The following is a 22,176-nucleotide window of genomic DNA, read 5'->3' as shown; positions in this document are numbered from 1 at the left end:
CACCCACCCACTAACCCACCCACTCACCCACCCACTCACTCACCCACCCACCCACTCACTCACCCACCCACTCACCCACCCACTCACCCACCCACCCACCCGCCCACTCACTCACCCGCTCGCTCACTCACTCACCCACTCACCCACCCACTCACTCACCCACCACTCACCCACCCACTCACTCACCCACCCACTAACCCACTCACTCACCCACTCACTCACTCACTCACCAACCCACTCACCCACCCACTCACTCACTCACTCACCCACCCACCCACCCACTCACCCACCCACCCACCCACTCACCCACTCACCCACCCACTCACCCACCCACTCACTCACCCACCCACCGACCCACTCACTCACCCACCCACTCACCGACCCACTCACCCACCCACTCACCGACCCACTCACTCACTCACCCACTCACTCACTCACCCACTCACTCACTCACTCACCCACCCACCCACCCGCCCGCCCACTCACTCACTCACCCACCCACCCACCCACTCACCCACCCACCGACCCACTCACTCACCCACCCACTCACCGACCCACTCACCCACCCACTCACTCACTCACTCACCCACCCACTCACTCACCCACCCACCCACTCACCACTCACTCACCCACCCACCCACTCACCCACCCACGCACCCACTCACTCACCCACCCACTCACTCACCCACTCACCCACCCACTCACCCACTCACTCACCCACCCACTCACCGACCCACTCACCCACCCATCCACTCACCGACCCACTCACCCACCCACTCACCGACCCCCTCACCCACTCACCCACCCACTCACCCACCCACCCACTCACCCACCCACCCCCCCACCCACCCACCCGCCCACCCACCCGCCCACTCACCCCATTGGCGCTCGCCCTTGACGGTGAGTGCCGCGGCCGACGCCGGTGTCACCATCACGGTTCCCCCTCCTCCTCCTCCTCCTCCTCCTCCCCCTCCTCCTCCTCCCCCGTCGGACATCATGAGCATGCTGTTGGCGGCGGTGGGCACCATGGTGGGAGCCTTGCGGGCGCGTGGAACGCTCACCAGCTTGACGCCGGTGTGCCGGGACTCGTGCCGCCGCAGGTGGTAGTTGTCTCGGAAGCCCTTGCCGCAGTAGGTGCACACAAAGGGCGCCCGGGACTTCTCGGGTTTCACCTGGGTCACTGTGGGAGGGCGGGGAGGGGGAGGGGAGGGGAGGGAGGGAGGGAGGGAGGGAGGGAGGGCAGAGGTCGAGGGTGAGGAATGGTTGGGGGGTGGGGTGGGTGGGGAGGGTGGTGGTGGGTGGGGAGGGTGGTGGTGGGTGGGGGAGGGTGGTGGGAGGGTGGTGGTGGGTGGGGAGGGTGGTGGTGGGTGGGAGAGGGTGGTAGTGGGTGGGGGAGGGTGGTGGAGGGTGGGGGAGGGAGTGAGGGTGGGGGAGGGAGTGAGGGTGGGGGAGGATGGTGGTGGGTGGGGGAGGGTGGTGGTGGGTGGGGGAAGGTGGTGGTGGGTGGGGGGAGGGTGGTGGTGGGTGGGGGGAGGGTGGGGTGGGTGGGGGGAGGGTGGTGGTGGGTGGGGGGAGGGTGGTGGTGGGTGGGGGGAGGGTGGTGGTGGGGGGAGGGTGGTGGTGGGTGGGGGGAGGGTGGTGGTGGGGTGGGGGGAGGGTGGTGGTGGGTGGGGGGAGGGTGTGGTGGGGTGGGGGAGGGTGGCGGTGGGTGGGGGAGGGTGGCGGTGGGTGGGGAGGGACGAAAGGGTGGGCGAGGGAGGGTGGGGGATGGAGGTGGAGGGTGGGGGAGGGAGGGTGGGGGAGGGGAGGGTGGGGATGGAGGGGGAGGGTGGGGATGGAGGGGGGAGGGAGCGGGTGGGGAGGGAGGGGGATGGAGGGGGCGGGTGGGGGATGGAGAAGGCGGGTGGGGGAGGGAGGGTGGGGGATGGAGGGGGTGGGAGGGTGGGGGATGGAGGAGAGGGGAGGGTGGGGATGGAGGAGGAGATGAGGGAGTTGGAGGGAGTTGAGGGGACATGGGGGAGGGGTCATGGGGGAGGGGGTCATGGGGGGAGGGGTCATGGGGGAGTTGTGTCCACCCCCCAACCCCTTCCCCCCCCTTTGCCTCTCCTCCCCCTGAGCCTCCCCCCCACCTAGCCCCCCCCCCGCCCCCCCCCCACACTCACCGTTAGCCCCGCCCCCCACGCTGGACGCGGCCCCCCCCTGCCCAGGACCTCCTCCCCCCCCTCCTCCTCCTCCTCCTCCACCCCCACCCCCACCTCCCTCCCCCCACCCGGCCCGTTGTGCCCCCCCCCGCCTCCCCCCCTCCTCCCCCCCCTCCTCCCCCCCTCCCCCTCCCCCGCTGCGTCCCTGCGAGGGCTTGCGGGGTCTGCCCCTCCCCCTCTTGCCCCCGCCCGGCGAGGGGGGCCCCCCCCGCCCCCCCCGTGGGGTCCAGCAATGGCAGCAGCTCGGCGGGAGTCGTCGCCATGTGGTGGGACTGGGGGAGGCTGTCGGTCACCGTCGGGGCAGGGTGGTGGCCACGTGACAGCTGGGAGGGGCAGGGGGGGGGGGGCAGGGGGGAGGAGGGGCAAGGGGCAAGGGGCAAGGGGGCGGGGCAAGCGGGAGGGGCAAGGGGGCGGGGCAAGGGGCGGGAGGGGTGGGGGCGGGAGGGGTGGGTTGGAGGGATGAGGAGGGGGGATGAGGGAGGGGGGGAGGTGGGGAGGGGGGGATGAGGGAGGGGGAATGAGGGAGGGGGTGGATGAGGGGGGGATGAGGGAGGGGAGGTGAGGGAGGGGGGATGAGGGAGGGGGGGTGAGGGAGGGGGATGAGGGAGGGGGGGTGAGGGAGGGGGGATGAGGGAGGGGGGTGGATGAGGGGGGATGAGGGAGGGGGGGTGAGGAGGGGGTGAGGAGGGGGGGGGATGAGGGAGGGGGGATGAGGAGGGGGGGGATGAGGGAGGGGGGATGAGGGGGGGATGAGGAGGGGGGTGGGAGGGGGGGTGAGGAGGGGGGGGGGATGAGGGGGGGGAGGATGAGGGAGGGGGGGGATGAGGGAGGGGATGAGGGAGGGGGGTGAGGGAGGGGGGTGAGGAGGGGGTGTGAGGGAGGGGGAGATGAGGGAGGGGGTGTGAGGGAGGGGGAGATGAGGGAGGGGGGGATGAGGAGGGGGAGAGGAGGGGGGGAGAGGAGGGGGGGAGGAGGGGGGGATGAGGATGAGGGAGGGGTGAGGGAGGGGGGGTGGGAGGGGAGGGGGGAGGGAGGGGGGGAGTGAGGGGGGGTGAGGAGGGGAGAGAGTGGGGGGTGAGGGACAGGCGGACATGAGGGAAAAAGGGAGCGCATAGGGAAAGACAGAAGACATTGAGATAAGTCGACAAAATGTGCGAGTTTTCACTGCAGGATGGAGATCAATGTAACATTCTCAAAACGGTCTATCCACAAGACAGAGAGACAAAGAGAGACGCAGACTACAACCTATACAGCAGCAGGCACACAAACTCCCACTCTGTCGTACAGAGGGAGATCACACAAACTCCACTCTGTCGTACAGAGGGAGATCACACAAACTCCACTCTCTCTGTAGAACAGGGGGAGATCACACAAACTCCACTCACTCTGAAGGACAGGGGGAGATCACACAAACTCCACTCTCTCTGTAGAACAGGGGGAGGATCACACAAACTCCACTCTCTCTGTAGAACAGGGGGAGATCATACAAACTCCACTCTCTCTGTAGAACAGGGGGAGATCACACAAACTCCACTCTCTCTGTAGAACAGGGGGAGATCACACAAACTCCACTCTCTCTGAAGGACAGGGGGAGATCACACAAACTCCACTCTCTCTGTAGAACAGGGGGAGATCACGCAAACTCCACTCTCTCTGTAGAACAGGGGGAGATCACACAAACTCCACTCACTCTGTAGAACAGGGGGAGATCACACAAACTCCACTCTCTCTGTAGAACAGGGGAGGATCACACAAACTCCACTCTCTCTGTAGAACAGGGGGGAGATCATACAAACTCCACTCTCTCTGTAGAACAGGGGGAGATCACACAAACTCCACTCACTCTGAAGGACAGGGGGAGATCACACAAACTCCACTCTCTCTGTAGAACAGGGGGAGATCATACAAACTCCTCTCTCTGTAGAACAGGGGGGAGATAACACAAAACTCCACTCACCCTCTCTATCGTACAGGGGGAGATCACACAAACTCCACTCACTCACTGCAGGACAGGGGGAGATCATACAAACGCCACTCTCTCTGTAGTACAGGGGGAGATCATACAAACGCCACTCTCTCTGTAGTACAGGGGGAGATCACACAAACTCTACTCCCTGAGATCACACAAACTCCACTCACTCTGTAGAACAGGGGGAGATCACACAAACTCCACTCTCTCTGTAGAACAGGGGGAGATCACACAAACTCCACTCACTCTCTCTGTAGAACAGGGGGAGATCACACAAACTCCACTCTCTCTGTAGAACAGGGGAGATTACACAAACTCCACTCACCCTCTCTGTCGTACAGGGGGAGATCACACAAACTCCACTCTCTCTGTAGAACAGGGGGAGATCACACAAACTCCACTCACTCACTGCAGGACAGGGGGAGATCGCACAAACTCCACTCACTCTGTAGAACAGGGGGAGATCACACAAATTCCACTCTCACTGCAGAACAGGGGGAGATCATTCAAACTCCACTCGTTCTGTAGAACAGGGGGAGATCATACAAACTCCACTCACTGCAGAACAGGGGGGGATCATACAAACTCCATTAACTCACTGCAGGGCAGAGGAAGAGATCATACAAACTCCACTTAACAGGGGGAGATCATACAAACTCCACTCACTCTGTAGTACAGGGGGAGATCATACAAACTCCACTCTCTCACTCTGTAGAACTGGGGGAGATCATACAAACTCCACTCACTCTGTAGGACAGGGGGAGATCATACAAACTCCACTCAATATCTGGACAGGGGGGGATCATACAAACTCCATTAACTCACTGCAGGGCAGAGGAAGAGATCATACAAACTCCACTTAACAGGGAGAGATCATACAAACTGCACTCACTCTGCAGGACAGGGAGAGATCATACAAACTCCAGTCACTATCTGCAGGGGGAGAGATCATACAAACTCCACTCACTCTCTCTGTCGTAGAGGGGGAGAGATCATACAAACTCCACTTAACAGGGGGAGATCATACAAACTCCACTCACTCTGTAGTACAGGGGGAGATCATACAAACTCCACTCTCTCTATAGAACAGGGGGAGATCACACAAACTCCACTCACTCTGAAGGACAGGGGGAAATCATACAAACTCCACTCTCTCTGTAGAACAGGGGGAGATTACACAAACTCCACTCACCCTCTCTGTCGTACAGGGGGAGATCACACAAACTCCACTCACTCTGCAAGACAGGGGGAGATCATACAAACGCCACTCTCTCTGTAGAACAGGGGGAGATCATACAAACTCTATTAACTCACTGCAGAACAGGGGGAGATCATTCAAATTCCACTCGTTCTGTAGAACAGGGGGATATCATACAAACTCCACTCACTCACTGCAGAACAGGGGGAGATCATACAAACTCTATTAACTCACTGCAGGACAGAGGAAGAGATCATACAAACTCCACTTAACAGGGGGAGATCATACAAACTCCACTCTCTCTGTAGAACAGGGGGAGATCATACTAACTCCACACACTCTGTAGGACAGGGGGAGATCATACAAACGCCACTCACTCACTGCAGGACAGGGGGAGATCATACAAACTCCACTCACTGCAGGAAAGGGGGAGAGATCATACAAACTCCACTTAACAGGGGGAGATCATACAAACTCCACTCACTCTCTCTGTCGTAGAGGGGGAGAGAGAGATCATACAAACTACACTTAACAGGGGGAGATCATACAAACTCCACTCACTATCTGCAGCACAGGGGGAGAGATCATACAAACTACACTTAACAGGGGGAGAATCACACAAACTCCACTCACTCTGTAGGACAAGGAGTGAGATCACAAACTCCACACGGATAGCCGCGAAGCATTCACACAGTCAGCCCATCATCATCATCTGTGTGGCCGATAAAACTAATAACACTGTTGAATGTGTATGGACTCGTTTAAACACGTAGGCTTTCACGACCAATATCATCCATAATACAGGAGTTTTTTTTGGGTGAGCTCGCGCAAATATACAAATGCGTCATTAAATGCGACACGGGCAATAAGTAAAGTCTGTCACGTCAACAGACCGTGGAAATTCGTCACAAGTACAACAACACCGGTGTGTAGGAGAGCAAATCCACTACAACATTGACAATTGTAGTATATAGCGTAGTGTATAGTGTAGTGTATAGTGTAGTATATAGTGTAGTGGTGTGTAGTGGTGTGTAGTGTATAGTGTAGTGTATAGTGTAGTAGTGTATCTATTAGTACAGCACTACACCGGTGTGTCGGGGAGCAAATCCACTACAACGTTGACAATTGTAGTGTATAGTGTCGTGTATAGTGTAGTGTATAGTGTAGTGTGTAGTAGTGTATAGTGTAGTGTATAGTAGTGGTGTGTAGTAGTGTAGTGTATTTATTAGTACAGCTCTACACCGGTGTGTAGGAGAGAAAATCCACCACATTGACAATTGTAGTGTATAGTGTAGTGTATAGTGTAGTAGTGTATAGTGTAGTAGTGTATAGTGTAGTGTATAGTGTAGTAGTGTATAGTGTAGTGTATAGTGTAGTGTATAGTAGTGGTGTGTAGTAGTGTGTAGTGTATCTATTAGTACAGCACTACACCGGTGTGTAGGAGAAAATCCACTACAACATTGACAATTGTAGTGTATAGTGTAGTGTATAGTGTAGTGTATAGTAGTGGTGTGTAGTAGTGTATAGTGTAGTGTATAATGTAGTGTATAGTGTAGTGTGTAGTAGTGTATAGTGTAGTGTATAGTGTAGTGTATAGTAGTGGTGTGTAGTAGTGTATAGTGTATCTATTAGTACAGCACTACACCGTGTGTCGGGGAGCAAATCCACTACAACATTGACAATTGTAGTGTATAGTGTAGTAGTGTATAGTGTAGTGTAGAGTAGTGTATAGTGTAGTGTATAGTGTAGTGTATAGTGTAGTAGTGTATAGTGTATCTATTAGTACAGCACTACACCGTGTGTTGGAGAGCAAATCCACTACAACGTTGACAACTGTAGTGTATAGTGTCGTGTATAGTGTAGTGTAGAGTAGTGTATAGTGTAGTGTAGAGTAGTGTATAGTGTAGTATATAGTGTAGTAGTGTATAGTGTATCTATTAGTACAGCACTACACCGTGTGTCGGGGAGCAAATCCACTACAACATTGACAATTGTAGTGTATAGTGTCGTGTATAGTGTAGTGTAGAGTAGTGTATAGTGTAGTAGTGTATAGTGTAGTAGTGTATAGTGTATAGTGTAGTGTATAGTAGTGGTGTGTAGCAGTGTATAGTGTAGTGTATAGTGTAGTGTGTAGTAGTGTATCTATTAGTACAGCACTACACCGGTGTGTTGGAGAGCAAATCCACTGCAACATTGACAATTGTAGTGTATAGTGTAGTGTATAGTGTAGTGTAGAGTAGTGTAGTGTATAGTAGTATATAATGTAGTGTATAGTGTAGTGTATAGTGTAGTGTAGAGTAGTGTAGTGTAGAGTAGTGTATAGTGTAGTGTATAGTGTAGTAGTGTATAGTGTATCTATTAGTACAGCACTACACCGGTGTGTTGGAGAGCAAATCCACTGCAACATTGACAATTGTAGTGTATAGTGTAGTAGTGTATAGTGTAGTGTAGAGTAGTGTATAGTGTATAGTGTAGTAGTGTATAGTGTATCTATTAGTACAGCACTACACCGGTGTGTCGGGGAGCAAATCCACTACAACATTGACAATAGTGTATAGTGTAGTAGTGTATAGTGTAGTAGTGTATAGTGTAGTGTAGTGTGTAGTAGTGTATAGTGTATCTATTAGTACAGCACTACACCGGTGTGTCGGGGAGCAAATCCACTGCAACATTGACAATTGTAGTGTATAGTGTAGTAGTGTATAGTGTAGTAGTGTATAGTGTAGTGTGTAGTAGTGTATAGTGTAGTGTATTGGTACAGCACTACACCCCGGTGTGTGTTGGAGAGCCAAGCCACAACATTGCCAATCCCGAGTACGACGTTTCGCCTGTAATTGCAACCAGCTTCATCAGGCGAGAGCCAGATTCGTGGTGGCGGCCGGTTGAACGACCTCAGGACTTCGCTCATTTACCAGCATCACATTCCCCTTATTGCCGTACAAAAACTCGAGGAAGGGCCTTTGCTATTTGATGGCCCCCCCAGGATCTGGAATGTGTTTTTTTTGCCAATAAACTGCAACTTGAATCGGTACCTATGCGATCTTCGCTCGAAACTGCTCCAGAAAGAGTTGTACACCCCGAGCTGTCACTGCCATTCAGTGGCCTAAAATACAATAAAATGGTTCGCTCCGGATGACCGCTGCAGAGCATAATCTGCGTTTAGATTTAGCGTGCTGATCTCAAAGGTGCATTGAACAACGTGATACTCCCCGACTGATGCTCCTGTTGTTGAAGGAGTGACTCACGCAGCCAGCCATGGCTCTAGGATTTGGTGTTTAAGTTCATTGTGAAAATTCGGTCACAGTCCCTATGATCACTGTCACATTGCTTTTATGGCTTTTATTTTGGTGATTTCGAAAACGTTTTTGTTGGTTTGGCCATGTTTGTGTTTGTTGTAGTACGGAGTTAAGACTGACGGCCTTAATCTAAGTTGTCTTGTTGTGGTTGTGGTTGTCGTTGTTGTTTTGACTTGCATCCCACTGGGATTTTTGCACACAGCGTTGGTGTACGGTGCTATTTCAGGAATATTTTGATTGTGTTTTTTTTCTCCTGGATTTTTCTGTTTGCACAGTCACGCAAAGTCACTTTAAGATTTCGATTTAAAGCTTTCGTGACTGCAATGATTCATCTTCTTTGGTTCTTTCGGTAAAGTCACGTAGAATGAGATTAAAATAATAAATTGATAAAATAAAATAACACAATAATATTCTCACGACGTTTCGGCCACAACACAAGCGGCCTTCATCAGGTGAAGGGACGAGACTGTCTGGTGGGACAGCGCTGGAGTGGTGTCCTACCTGTCCTACCAGACAGTCTCGTCCCTTCACCCTGATGAAGGCTGCTTGTGTTGTGGCCGAAACGTCGTGAGAATATTATTATAGTTTTATTTTATTTTATCAATTTATTATTTTATTCTCATTCTACGTGGTGACTTTAAGATGTTGCTCTTGTTCACGTTTTTTGTTTGTTGGGGTTGCACCCGATTCAAGAGCCGAATGGCTCACACAGGGCTATACCAACATAAATGAAAACTGAAAAAAAACGACGCGTTTATATATTTACACAATCTAACTAACAAAAAAACTGTATTATGTAAGTGTGGACTAATCTCCATCTGTTCCATCTCACTCCCTTCAGCATAAGAAGGCGGTACAGCAGCAGCAGAGTGTGTGGACTAATCTCCATCTGTTCCTTCTCACTCCCTTCCGTAGAAGGCGGTACAGCAGCAGAGTGTGTGGACTAATCTCCATCTGTTCCATCTCAGTCCCTTCCAGAGAAGGAGGTACAGCAGCAGAGTGTGTGGACTAATCTCCATCTGTTCCATCTCACTCCCTTCCAGAGAAGGTGGTACAGCAGCAGAGTGTGTGGACTAATCTCCATCTGTTCCATCTCACTCCCTTCCGGAGGAGGTACAGCAGCAGAGAGTGTGGACTAATCTCCATCTGTTCCATCTCACTCCTTCCTACAGCAGAGTGTGTGGACTAATCTCCATCTGTTCCTTCTCACTCACTTCCATAGGCGGTACAGCAGCAGAGTGTGTGGACTAATCTCCATCTGTTCCATCTCACTCCCTTCCGGAGAAGGGGGTACACAGTAGCAGTGTGTGTGGACTAATCTCCATCTGTTCCTTCTCACTCCCTTCCGGAGAAGGGGGTACACAGCAGCAGAGTGTGTGGACTAATCTCCATCTGTTCCATCTCACTCCCTTCAGCATAAGAAGGGGGTACACAGTAGCAGAGTGTGTGGACTAATCTCCATCTGTTCCATCTCACTCCCTTCAGCATAAGAAGGGGGTACACAGTAGCAGAGTGTGTGGACTAATCTCCATCTGTTCCTTCTCACTCCCTTCCAGAGAAGGGGGTACAGCAGCAGAGAGTGTGGACTAATCTCCATCTGTTCCATCTCACTCCCTTCAGCATAAGAAAGCGGTACAGCAGCAGTGTGTGGACTAATCTCCATCTGTTCCTTCTCACTCCCTTCCGCAGGAGGTACAGCAGCAGAGTGTGTGGACTAATCTCCATCTGTTCCATCTCACTCCCTTCCGGAGAAGGCGGTACAGCAGCAGCAGAGTGTGTGGACTAATCTCCATCTGTTCCATCTCACTCCCTTCCAGAGAAGGTGGTACAGCAGCAGAGTGTGTGGACTAATCTCCATCTGTTCCATCTCACGGCCTTAAATAAAGCTACCCTTTAACCCATGCAGGTTGAAGGGGCATATGCTGTTAGACAAGAAAGAGTGTTCCCACTCTATGGACTCCTCCAGTACAAATAAATATTCTGATTCTGATGACCTGTAAAGGCCGGAACGGCACCATCATCACTTCAATCACGATGACCGCCACCATCACAATTATAATCACCATCATTACAATCACCAAAACCACCACCACCACCACCACCACTCCAATCACCATAACCACCACCATCATCACATTCACCACTACAACCACCACCGCTACAATCACCATAACCGCCACCACCACTATCATCACCATAACCACCAATCACCATAACTGCCACCACCACCACCATAATCACCACAACCACCACCGTCAACCACCATATACGCCACCAACGCCACTAAAACCACCATCATCACCACTACAATCACCATAACCGCCACCATCACCGGCGCTACCACTATCACCATAACCACCACAATCACCATAACCGCCACCGCAACCACCACCACCACCACCATCCCGCACCCCCGACTAGAATGGTTGACGACGTACGGTACGAAAGAAGTTTGACATGCGTAGCACATTGTCCTACCTCCTCTGCTCAGCTTCCTTTGTGGCCCAGTAGCAAGGCCATAATTATAATAAATAAAAATTACAATAAATTAAAATTAAACATAAAGTAAAAAGAATGGCTTTGCTAAGTAAATAAAAACAACAATTTGCTAAAACCTTGGCCACAATATCTGGACCTGTCTTAATATAAATCAATGCATAGATTTATATTTACATAAATTGTGGTTATGGTTGTAGTTGATTAATCCCTAATCTCAAACATTACATACAATGATACAATATTATATAATTGTGGTTATGGTTGTAGTTGATTAATCCCTAATCTCAAACATTACATACAATGAATCAATATTATATAATTGTGGTTATGGTTGTAGTTGATTAATCCCTAATCTCAAACATTACATACAATGATACAATATTATATAATTGTGGTTATGGTTGTACTAGATTAATCCCTAATCTCAAACTTTACATACAATGAAACAATGGTAAAAAAAGTAAAAACGGAGCAGTTTAATGCAATACACACTATCAGACATTATTGTCAAAAAACTTAAAAAGTCGATCCCCATGCGTTAGTGAATAATTTTGATATTTTAGGCAGGAGTTTTCAAATTTAGATTTTTATTTTTCTCTGGGTTGAGACCCCCCCCCCCAGACACCCTGGAAGATTTGGTCCCCCCAACAATGTCGACTCCATGGCTACTGCCTTGCCCGGTAGTAGCAACAAACAGCGGACCACGCCGTATCAACCCCGCACACTTCACCCCGTACAGGTCCCTACGGCGTTACAGCCATTATCATAGGGCAACAACGACAACAATAATTATAATAATTATTAGTCTTAAATTTTGATTTAAAGCTTTCGTGACTGCAGTAATTCATATTCTTAGTTTTGTTCGGTAAAGTCACCATGTTGAAGGGAAACAACAAAATAATAAAAAAAATATATAAAACAATAAAAAAAATTCTCACGACGTTTCGACCATAACTCACCTGAAGACGGCCGTTTGAGTTATGGTCGAAACGTCGTGAGAATTTTTTTTATTGTTTTATATATTTTATTATTTTGTTGTTTCTCTTCAACGTGACTTTACCGAAAAAACTAAGGATATAATTATTAGTCTTGTTTGTTTGTGTCTCTCCCTTGCGATGATGGGACTTTGCGGGATGAACGTTGAGATGTATAAGGGGCACGGGATGACCAGCAAGGTTCTGAATTGATACTCTTTGGCTCTATTGGGTAAAGTCACGTAGGTGAAAATAAAATAATTGGTCTGTAATAAGCTAGGGCACTGATAGCAGTGGCGTGTATAGTAGCGTAGTGTAGTGTATAGTAGTGTAGCGTATAGTGTAGACTGTAGTGTATAGTGTAGTGTATCGTGTAGTGTAGCGTGTAGTGTATAGTGTAGCATGTAGTGTATAGTCTAGCGGATAGTGTAGTGTATAGTGTATTGTAGAGTATAGTGTAGCGTGCAGTGTAGCGTGTAGTGTAGTAGCGTGTAGTGTAGAGTATAGTGTAGCGTGTAGTGTAGTGTATAGTGTAGTGTATAAGATGAACGTTGATATTTATAAGGGGCACGGGGTGACCGATAGGGTCTGACTTTGTAATCAGGTAGGGCACTGATGAGCGGGGTTCACAGGCATGTAGTGTAGCGTGTAGTGTATAGTGTAGTGTAGCGTGTAGTGTGGCGGATAGTGTAGTGTAGAGTATAGTGTAGAGTATAGTGTAGAGTATAGTGTAGTGTAGAGTATAGCGTAGCGTGTAGTGTAGCGTGTAGTGTATTGTGTAGTGTATAATGTATAGTGTAGCGTGTAGTGTATAGTGTAGCGGATAGTGTAGTGTATAGTGTAGAGTATAGTGTAGAGTATAGTGTAGTGTAGCGTGTAGTGTAGCATGTAGTGTATAGTGTCGCGTATAGTGTAGCGTATAGGGTAGTGTATAGGATGAACGTTGATATTTATAAGGGGCATGGGGTGACCAATATGCTCTGACTTGATCTGTAATCAGGTAGGGCACTGATTAAGGATGGAGGGCGCGTTGGACAGGAAATGGTACCCACACCACCCCAGCTGAAACTAATTTAAGGCTGAGTCGACCTAGATGAGGGGCCCCAGGTTATGATATTATTTCCTTCGGCCGCTTATTTTTGTTTTTAAAAAGGTGGGAAAAAACTTGACGATTTTTCTTAAATGTATTTTTTAAATCCACCTCGAAACGAGAAACACTTAGAACCAAAATGTTGACAAATAAACTATTTAGTTGGCAAAGCATCTCGGCGCACGCCGTTAGATACGTGACCGAAACTAAAAAAAAAGATAAGTTAATATTTTTTTTTATTTAAAGCTTTCGTGACTGCAGGGATTCACATTCTTTCGGTAAAGACACCACGTAGAAGGGAAACAATAAAATAATACAAATATAAATTTTCATATTTTATATAATATAATAACAAAAATATATACATTTTTTAATGTTTTTATAAACTAAAAATATAATAAATATATTTTTATATTCTTGGTTCTTTCGGTAAAGTCACCACGTAGAAGGGAAACAATAAAATGTTTTTTTATTTTTTATAAAATAATAAAAATATAACAAAATAACAAAACAACTCCATTTTTTTTATAAAATAATAAAAATATTTTTATTAATATTCTTGGTTCTTTTGGTAAAGTCACCAAGTAGAAGGGATTACAATAAAATAATAAAAATAAACATTTTTACTATTAAAAATAAACATTTTTATTATTTTGTTTCCCTTCTACGTGACTTTACCGAAAGAACCAATAATAGAAGTTAATAATTTCTTTTGGTTGTTTTACAATGAATTATGTTAAAGACAATAACACGCATGCTAACAACGGGTGGTCCCCAGGCCAGTTATAACATTGACAAAGTAAAACGAATAACTTGTGAACAAAGTGTTTTTAAAGTTACTTCTGATCCAACATTTTATTAACCAGAATGATGCTGCTGCTGCTGCAGAATCAGAATAATAATCATCATCTGAAGGTATCGCATTTACAAAAGTAACAATTTTAACACCGTAACTCCCCTCTAAAAAGCGTGATTTACACTTATCGCGGTAAAATTTGAATTAAATGTAAACTTAAGCTTTTGACTCTACACCGTTACAAACACAAAGAATTACTGAAAGATGGGATAAATGTTAGTACGGTTCACACATTAAACGAATAACAATCTTAAGCGTTTGCTTTTTGATTAAGAAAAAAAAACAATTAACTTAAGCGCGTTCACCCTACGTTATAATCCATATGGGCACGTAGGAGATAGTATAATTCTGAGGGAAAATCTTAACATTAACGCGTTAACAAATACGCAGCGAATAAGAAATGACACTTGCAGTGATACGGTTAACATTTGTAACGTAAAATAACTCAACTTATTAAGGAGACGAAGTGTTACTGTAATTATCAAAAAAAATGTGCACGAGTTACTATAAACACGTACAATAGGAACCACTCTATCACACAATTCTATAATACCTCGATAAAAGAATAACTCGAATATTAACTTAGTTTAAGTGAAACAAAACACGACTTGTTAATTAATTATAAATACTATAATTTATATACAACAGCGTGGGTGCGCAGAAGCTCACGAGGTAAACGTCACACAATAAAGATTTCCTGACGAAATAATAACTCCATAAAACAACTTAGGCAAAAGACGAAAGTTTCGACTGTCAAAGCAAAACTAGCGACAAAAACGAAATTCTCCTCATAACAAAAACAACAATAACAGTTTGAGCGCCTTTAACATGCGGTGTTACATCAAAGAAACCTCACAAAAAAAATCTAAACTCATTTTTTTTTAAAAAATTTTTTTTACCAGAATCCCCCCCTCAAAAAAATACGAAACGGCTATTTGCAAATGATCCATCAAGTTACACAAACTAATCGACCTAACAAAAGTGTAAAAAAAAAATGTGTTTAAATGTTGCGCGCCAAATTTTTTTTTTTTTTACATTTCGTTGACTGAGGGAACGAGCAGGCTTGGGCCTAAGCCACGGGTCAGGCTTCAAAAATTCCTCAACCCCCCCCCTCCTCACAACAGGCTGCAATCAACGTAGCAGCAGATTATAACGTGGTCCGTTATATCCTTTACACACTTATATAACAATTACACACACTTATAACAATCGTAACGAACGTTCGCTTTGTTGTCATCGTCGGCCAGTAAGGGGACGTGGGTCGGGGTTATTGGGCAGGGCCTCAAAATAAAACATTCGTAAACGCGGACGGATGTTGTTCAATTGTTGTTATTATTGCCGCCACGACAAAGGCATTCACGTGGACGTTACATTTCGCATTTCAATGCACGAGGTTTCAAGACGAGCTATCTCCCCCCACACACCTACCTACCTACCCTAAACGCGAACACTGGTTCAAATCTGTACATTTGGCGGGCGAGCGAATCGTTGATATTCAAGGAGGAATGAGCTTTTATACACACATTTTTTTTAAAAAAATTTTTTATCGTCTATTATTAGTCTTCTCAAGCGGCGGAAACGTTCAACATTATAGGACAACTACACCAACCCCCCCCCCCCCCCCAGTATCTACTAATTTTAAAATAACAACACAAATACGACCATCAACCTCTGTGCCAGCCTCACGTGAGGCTTACAGCACAAAAGTTGTTACAAAGTGCGGTGTTTGCGAGCGCCTATTAAGGCCGGCAGCTGTGGTGGGGTACAGCAAGGGTTAAGTATGGGGGGCACGCGGCCGCCTTTGTCTCTCCCGTCGTGGACAAATGCCAGCGCTTTGTTTACCACCACAAAGCTACGCGCCACCACCACCACACACCACTACCACGCAGGTATTGCGATAACTCACCAAGTTTTGTAAAACGTCGTTAACACAGAGATAAACGTTGTGTCGTTCAAACCCTCCGCCACCCGACGCAGCCAAATTAGCAACGGGGTAAAACGTCGTACTCAAAACAACATTGTCAATGCTGTGGATTTACTCTCCAAACGCACCACCTGTGCTGTACTCGTGTATTACACTACAGTATACACTACACTACTATACACCACACTACTATACACTACACTATACACACTACTATACACTACCCTACACACTACTATACACTACACACTACTATACACTACCCTACACACTACTCACTACTATACCCTACCAACTACTATACACTACACTACTATACCCTACCCTATAAACTACTCACTACTACAGTGCCCTACTATACACTACACTATACACTACCCTACTATGCACGGCACTATACCCTACCAACTACTATACCCTACCCTATACACTACTACACTGCCCTACTATACACTACTATACACTACACTATACACTACTATACACAACACTATACACTACACTACTATACACTACAATTTGTTAATGTTGCAGTGGATTTGCTCTCCAACACACCGGTGTGCTGTACTAATATATGACACTATACACTACTACACAATTGTCAATGTTGTAGTGGATTTGCTCTCCACCAAACCGAAGTGCTGTATTGGTATGTTACACCACACTACACCACACTAAACACGACACTATCATGTAACTGTTGTGGATTTACTCTCCAACACACCGGTGTAGTTGCTGTACTAGTATATTACACTATACACTACAACATGCTACACTACTATACACTACAATATACACAACACTTTTCATTGTAAACGTTGCAGTGGATTTATTTTCCAACACACCGGTCTTGTATCTGCTGGACCGGTAACGAATTTGGCGACAAAGCCCGTCACTAATGTGGCTGTGTCGGGTGGTGGCGGGGTTTAACGACACAACGTTCACGCGACGATCTAACACAGAAAATAAAAGGCCTCTGTTACTCATTTGAGGCTGAGTCGACCTAAAGGTGAGGGGGTCCCAGGGTTAAGATCATTCGTTGCTGATTGATGATGTGGTGATGATGATGACGATGGTGGTGATGGTGATGACGATGGTGATGATGACGGTGGTGATGATGACGGTGGTGATGATGGTGGTGATGATGATGGTGATGATGATGGTGGTGATGTTGGTGGTGGTGATGATGATGTTGGTGGTGATGATGGTGGTGGTGATGATGTTGGTGGTGGTGGTGATGATGTTGGTGGTGGTGATGATGATGTTGATGGTGGTGATGATGATGTTGGTGGTGGTGATGTTGGTGGTGGTGATGTTGGTGGTGGTGTTGGTGATGATGATGTTGGTGGTGATGATGTTGGTGGTGATGATGTTGGTGGTGATGATGTTGGTGGTGATGATGATGATGTTGGTGGTGGTGATGATGATGTTGGTGGTGATGATGATGATGGTGGTGGTGATGATGGTGATGGTGGTGATGGTGGTGGTGATGATGATGTTGATGGTGGTGGTGATGATGGTGGTGATGATGGTGGTGGTAATGATGGTGATGATGGCGATGATGATGGTGGTGGTGATGGTGATGATGATGGTGGATTACCTTTGCGGGGGGTTTGTAGCAGCGCGGTACATAGCTTGCCAGCACAACCACAACAACCACCACCACCACAACCATCAACCACAACAACCACCACCACCACAACCATCAACCACAACAACCATCACCAGCAGCATCACCACAGAAGTGCTGAGCTAGCCACTACACCACCGCTCCCCACTCACCATACAATCATTCACCATCACTAACAATCGCCACCACCATCATAATCTCTATCACCAACTACCATCATCATCATCACTACCATCACCAGTACCGTAGTCTCTCCATCATCACCACCACCACCACTACCATCACCACCACTACCGTAATCTCCATAACCACTATCACCACCACCACTAACCACAACCACTACCATCACCACCGTAGTCTCCACCATCATCACCACGACCATCATCACCACGACCACCATCATTACCACGACCATCATCCATAATATCAATCACCACAACAATAACTACAACAACCAAAGCCATAACGGGGCAATGGTTGGTTGATGTTCCATTGACTCCCAATGTCTCTCACACGCCACTCGCATCTGCCCCGTCGTCTCTCTACCATGGACGTTGTATCGGTGGTATTCAATGGTGAATCTTTATCCCATCACTCACGAACACTGATAGATGGAGACGTTACTTAGGTGGAGTTCTTATAGCAAAGGCTTACGGGGGGGTTAAAATGTTAGCACACGTGGTTTTATAATAGCAAGATGCTCACACACTACACACACTCACTAACCACCACCATCACCCCAACCACCACCATCACCCAACCATCACCCAACCACAACCATCACCCACCCCAACCACCATCACCCACCCCAACCACCATCACCCACCCCAACCACCATCACCCACCCCAACCACCATCACCCACCACAACCACCATCACCCACCACAACCACCATCACCCACCACAACCACCATCACCCACCCCAACCACCATCACCCACCCCAACCACCATCACCCACCACAACCACCACAACCACCATCACCCACCACAACCACCATCACCCACCACAACCACCATCACCCACCCCAACCACCATCACCCAACCACCATCACCCACCCACCACCATCACCCACCACAACCACCCCCATCACCCACCCCAACCACCATCACCCACCACCATCACCCACCCACCACCATCACCCACCCACCACCATCACCCACCACAACCACCCCATCACCCACCCCAACCACCATCACCCACCATCATCCACCCACCCCAACCACCACCACCACCCACCCCAACCACCCCCATCACCCACCACAACCACCACCATCACCACCCTCATCACCCACCCCAACCACCACAATCATCCACCCACCCCAACCACCACCACCACCCACCCCAGCAGCAAACTTTTGCATGGCGGTTATGAGGAGAGGAGAGAGACAGAGAGAGAGAGAGACAGATACCTCAACAGCATGGCTCGCAAATCAAGAAGTCTTGCACAAACAATACTACTACTAATTATTATTAAGCAATTACCTCCGTGCAGCCGAGAGGTAACAACCACACACAGACACACACAGAGAGATACAGAGACACACAGAGAGATAGACACACGCAGAGACAGAGAGAGACACAGACACAGAGAGACACACAGAGATAGTACTCACTTGGTACAAATAGCTACTCCAATTAGACTCCATGTTTCCTGATGTTGTTGTGGTGGTGGTGGTGGATTCTCTCCTCCCGCCACCACACGGTAGATGTCTCCCCTCTCTCCTCCCTCTTCCCCGCCGCTGGTCAAAACGCGATTTTCGCGCTCAGAGTTAAACGCAATGGAGGAGGGGGCTGAGGGTGGGTGGATGGTGGTGGTGGTGTGAGGGGGATGGTGGATAGGGGAGGGTTGGTGCGGTGGTGGTGGTGATGGAGGGGAGAGAGGGGAGAGAGGAGGGTGGTGGTGTGAGGGGAGAGAGGGTGGTGGTGGTGTGAGGGGGATGGTGGATAGGGGAGGGTTGGTGCGGTGGTGATGGAGGGGAGAGAGGGTGGTGGTGGTGTGAGGGGAGAGAGGGTGGTGGTGTGAGGGGGATGGTGGATAGGGGAGGGTTGGTGTGGTGGTGGTGGTGATGGAGGGGAGAGACAGGAGGGGGATGGTGGTGGATGGAGGGGTAAGGGGAGGAGAGAGGGGATGGCGGTGTGAGGGAGGTAGTGGATAGGGGAGGGTTGGTTGGTGTTGGTGGTGGTGTGAGGGAGGTAGTGGATGGTGGATAGGGGAGGGTTGGTTGGTGTTGGTGGTGTTGTGAGGGAGGTAGTGGATGGTGGATAGGGGAGGGTTGGTTGGTGTTGGTAGTGTTGTGAGGGAGGTAGTGGATGGTGGATAGGGGAGGGTTGGTTGGTGGTGTTGTGAGGGAGGTAGTGGATGGTGGATAGGGGAGGGTTGGTTGGTGTTGGTAGTGTTGTGAGGGAGGTAGTGGATGGTGGATAGGGGAGGGTTGGTGTTGTGAGGGAGGTAGTGGATGGTGGATAGGGGAGGGTTGGTTGGTGTTGTGAGGGAGGTAGTGGATGGTGGATAGGGGAGGGTTGGTTGGTGTTGGTGGTGTTGTGAGGGAGGTAGTGGATGGTGGATAGGGGAGGGTTGGTGTTGTGAGGGAGGTAGTGGATGGTGGATAGGGGAGGGTTGGTTGGTGTTGGTGGTGTTGTGAGGGAGGTAGTGGATGGTGGATAGGGGAGGGTTGGTTGGTGTTGTGAGGGAGGTAGTGGATGGTGGATAGGGGAGGGTTGGTTGGTGTTGGTGGTGTTGTGAGGGAGGTAGTGGATGGTGGATAGGGGAGGGTTGGTTGGTGTTGTGAGGGAGGTAGTGGATGGTGGATAGGGGAGGGTTGGTTCCGCCAGTGGTGGCGATGATGGAGGGGAGAGTTGTTGTTGTCGTCGGTGGTGGTGGTATGGACGCGAGGGAGGTGGTGGAACAGGGGAGGGTTGGTGATGGGAGAGGAGAGCGAAAGAGAGAGAGAGAAGGGGGCTTGGGGGTGGGTGGTAGTGGAGGGGCTGAGAGAGAGAGGGAGGAGGAGTTTGGTCCTCGTGTGAGGGGAGGTGGGAGTCTGATGGAGGGAGGTTGGTTCGTCGTCGTGGTGGTGGTGGTGGATAGGGGAGGGGAGCGAGCGAGGTTGTTGGTGATCGTGTGAGGGGAGGTTAGTGGTGGTGGATGATTGTGGAGGTAGGACGAGCGAGCGAGAGAGCGTGAGAGCGAGCGACAGTAAAAAAAAACAACCAACAACAAAAAAACTAAAATGACCGACGCGCGGCCTGCGACGAAAGGGCTCAACAACAACAACAACGGCGGCGGCAAAAAATTCGCGCGCGAAATTTTCCCTCGCCTCAGACGAGAGTGGCGAACGGCGATCGGCGCGCCCACCTCCTGTCCCCCCTCAATAAAAACAAATCACGAAAAAAATGTGTTTGAGGAGAGAGGGGTTTGTTGTTGTTGTTGTGTGTTGTGTCTGTTGTGTTGTTTATAGCCCCCTCAAAGCACGACTCTAACCACTACACGGTAACCCCCTCCTCCACCCCCGTCCGCCATCTTACGCAGCCCTCCCCTCACATTACCCCTCCGCCGAGCCCCTCCCCTCGCCCACAAACTCCTCCCCCTGCCCTCAAACCCCTCCCCCCCCCAAGCACCTCCCCCTGCCTCCAAACCCCTCCCCCTGCCCTCAAACCCCTCCCCCTGCCTCCAAACCTCACCCCTCCCCCAAACTCCTGCCTCCAAACCCCTCCCCCTGCCCTCAAACCCCTCCCCCTGCCTCCTAACCTCACCCTCCCCCCCCAAACTCCTCCCCCTGCCTCCAAGCCTCTCCCCCTGCCCTCAAACCCCTCCCCCTGCCTCGAAACCTCACCCTGCCCCCCCCCCCAAACTCCTCCCCCTGCCTCCAAGCCCCTGCCCTCAAACCCCTCCCCCTGCCTCCAAACCTCACCCTGCCCCCCCCCAAACTCCTCCCCCTGCCTCCAAGCCCCTCCCCCTGCCCTCAAACCCCTCCCCCTGCCTCCAAACCTCACCCTCCCCCCCCCCAAACTCCTCCCCCTGCCTCCAAACCCCTCCCCCTGCCCTCAAACCCCTCCCCCTGCCTCCAAACCTCACCCTCCCCCCCCACAAACTCCTCCCCCTGCCTCCAAACCCCTCCCCCTGCCCTCAAACCCCTCCCCCTGCCTCCAAACCTCACCCTCCCCCCCCCAAACTCCTCCCCCTGCCTCCAAGCCTCTCCCCCTGCCCTCAAACCCCTCCCCCTGCCTCCAAACCTCACCCCCAAACTCCTCCCCCACCCCCGAAACCCCTCCCCTCAAACCCTCTAAACCCCTCCCCCCTAACCCCTCCCCACCCACACCCCGACTCCCCCTTCCCACCCCCTCACGTAGCCACGCCCCCCCCGCGACATCCCACCCAACCCCGTGGCCCGCCAGGTCACGTGGGCACTTAAAAAAAAATCGGTATGACGTCACCGCCCCAGTCGACGCCATGTTTGTAAGGGGTGAGGTTTGGGCGTTTCAATAAAATGTTAACACTTTTTTTTAATAGAATAATAAAAAGGGTTATAGGAATAGGTT

General features: G+C 49.8%; 1 protein-coding gene and 1 long non-coding RNA gene across 3 annotated transcripts in view; one reads left to right on the top strand and one right to left on the bottom strand.

The window, feature by feature from the left end:
- Positions 1 to 19,386, bottom strand: part of LOC142907879 (myc-associated zinc finger protein-like) — a 44,054-nt gene extending 24,668 nt beyond the window's left edge. Inside the window, exons 1-2 of the mRNA XM_076057782.1 lie at positions 19,254 to 19,386; positions 878 to 1,180 (exon numbers count right to left, since the gene is read on the bottom strand). Coding sequence (XP_075913897.1) covers positions 878 to 1,180; position 19,254 — 304 coding nt within the window. The 5' untranslated portion in view covers positions 19,255 to 19,386. The remainder of the gene's footprint in view (positions 1 to 877; positions 1,181 to 19,253) is intronic.
- Positions 19,387 to 19,942: 556 nt separating this feature from the next.
- On the top strand, positions 19,943 to 20,559 carry LOC142907880 (uncharacterized). 2 transcript variants are annotated; one of them, XR_012931329.1, is made up of 4 exons: positions 19,943 to 20,047; positions 20,136 to 20,190; positions 20,233 to 20,388; positions 20,435 to 20,559. It is a non-coding gene; the product is annotated as an uncharacterized LOC142907880 (long non-coding RNA). The 2 variants fall into 2 exon arrangements; XR_012931328.1 differs by lacking the exon at positions 19,943 to 20,047 and having other exon boundaries at positions 20,104 to 20,190.
- The last annotated feature ends 1,617 nt before the right edge of the window (positions 20,560 to 22,176 follow it).

This window comes from Petromyzon marinus, chromosome 84 (assembly GCF_048934315.1).
Source record: "Petromyzon marinus isolate PM22_M1 ecotype Great Lakes invasive population chromosome 84, UKy_Petmar_22M1.pri1.0, whole genome shotgun sequence".
NCBI classification, from domain to species: Eukaryota; Metazoa; Chordata; class Hyperoartia; order Petromyzontiformes; family Petromyzontidae; genus Petromyzon; species Petromyzon marinus.
Note: the sequence above shows the minus strand (reverse complement) of the source record. Positions and strands in the feature narration are given on the sequence as shown.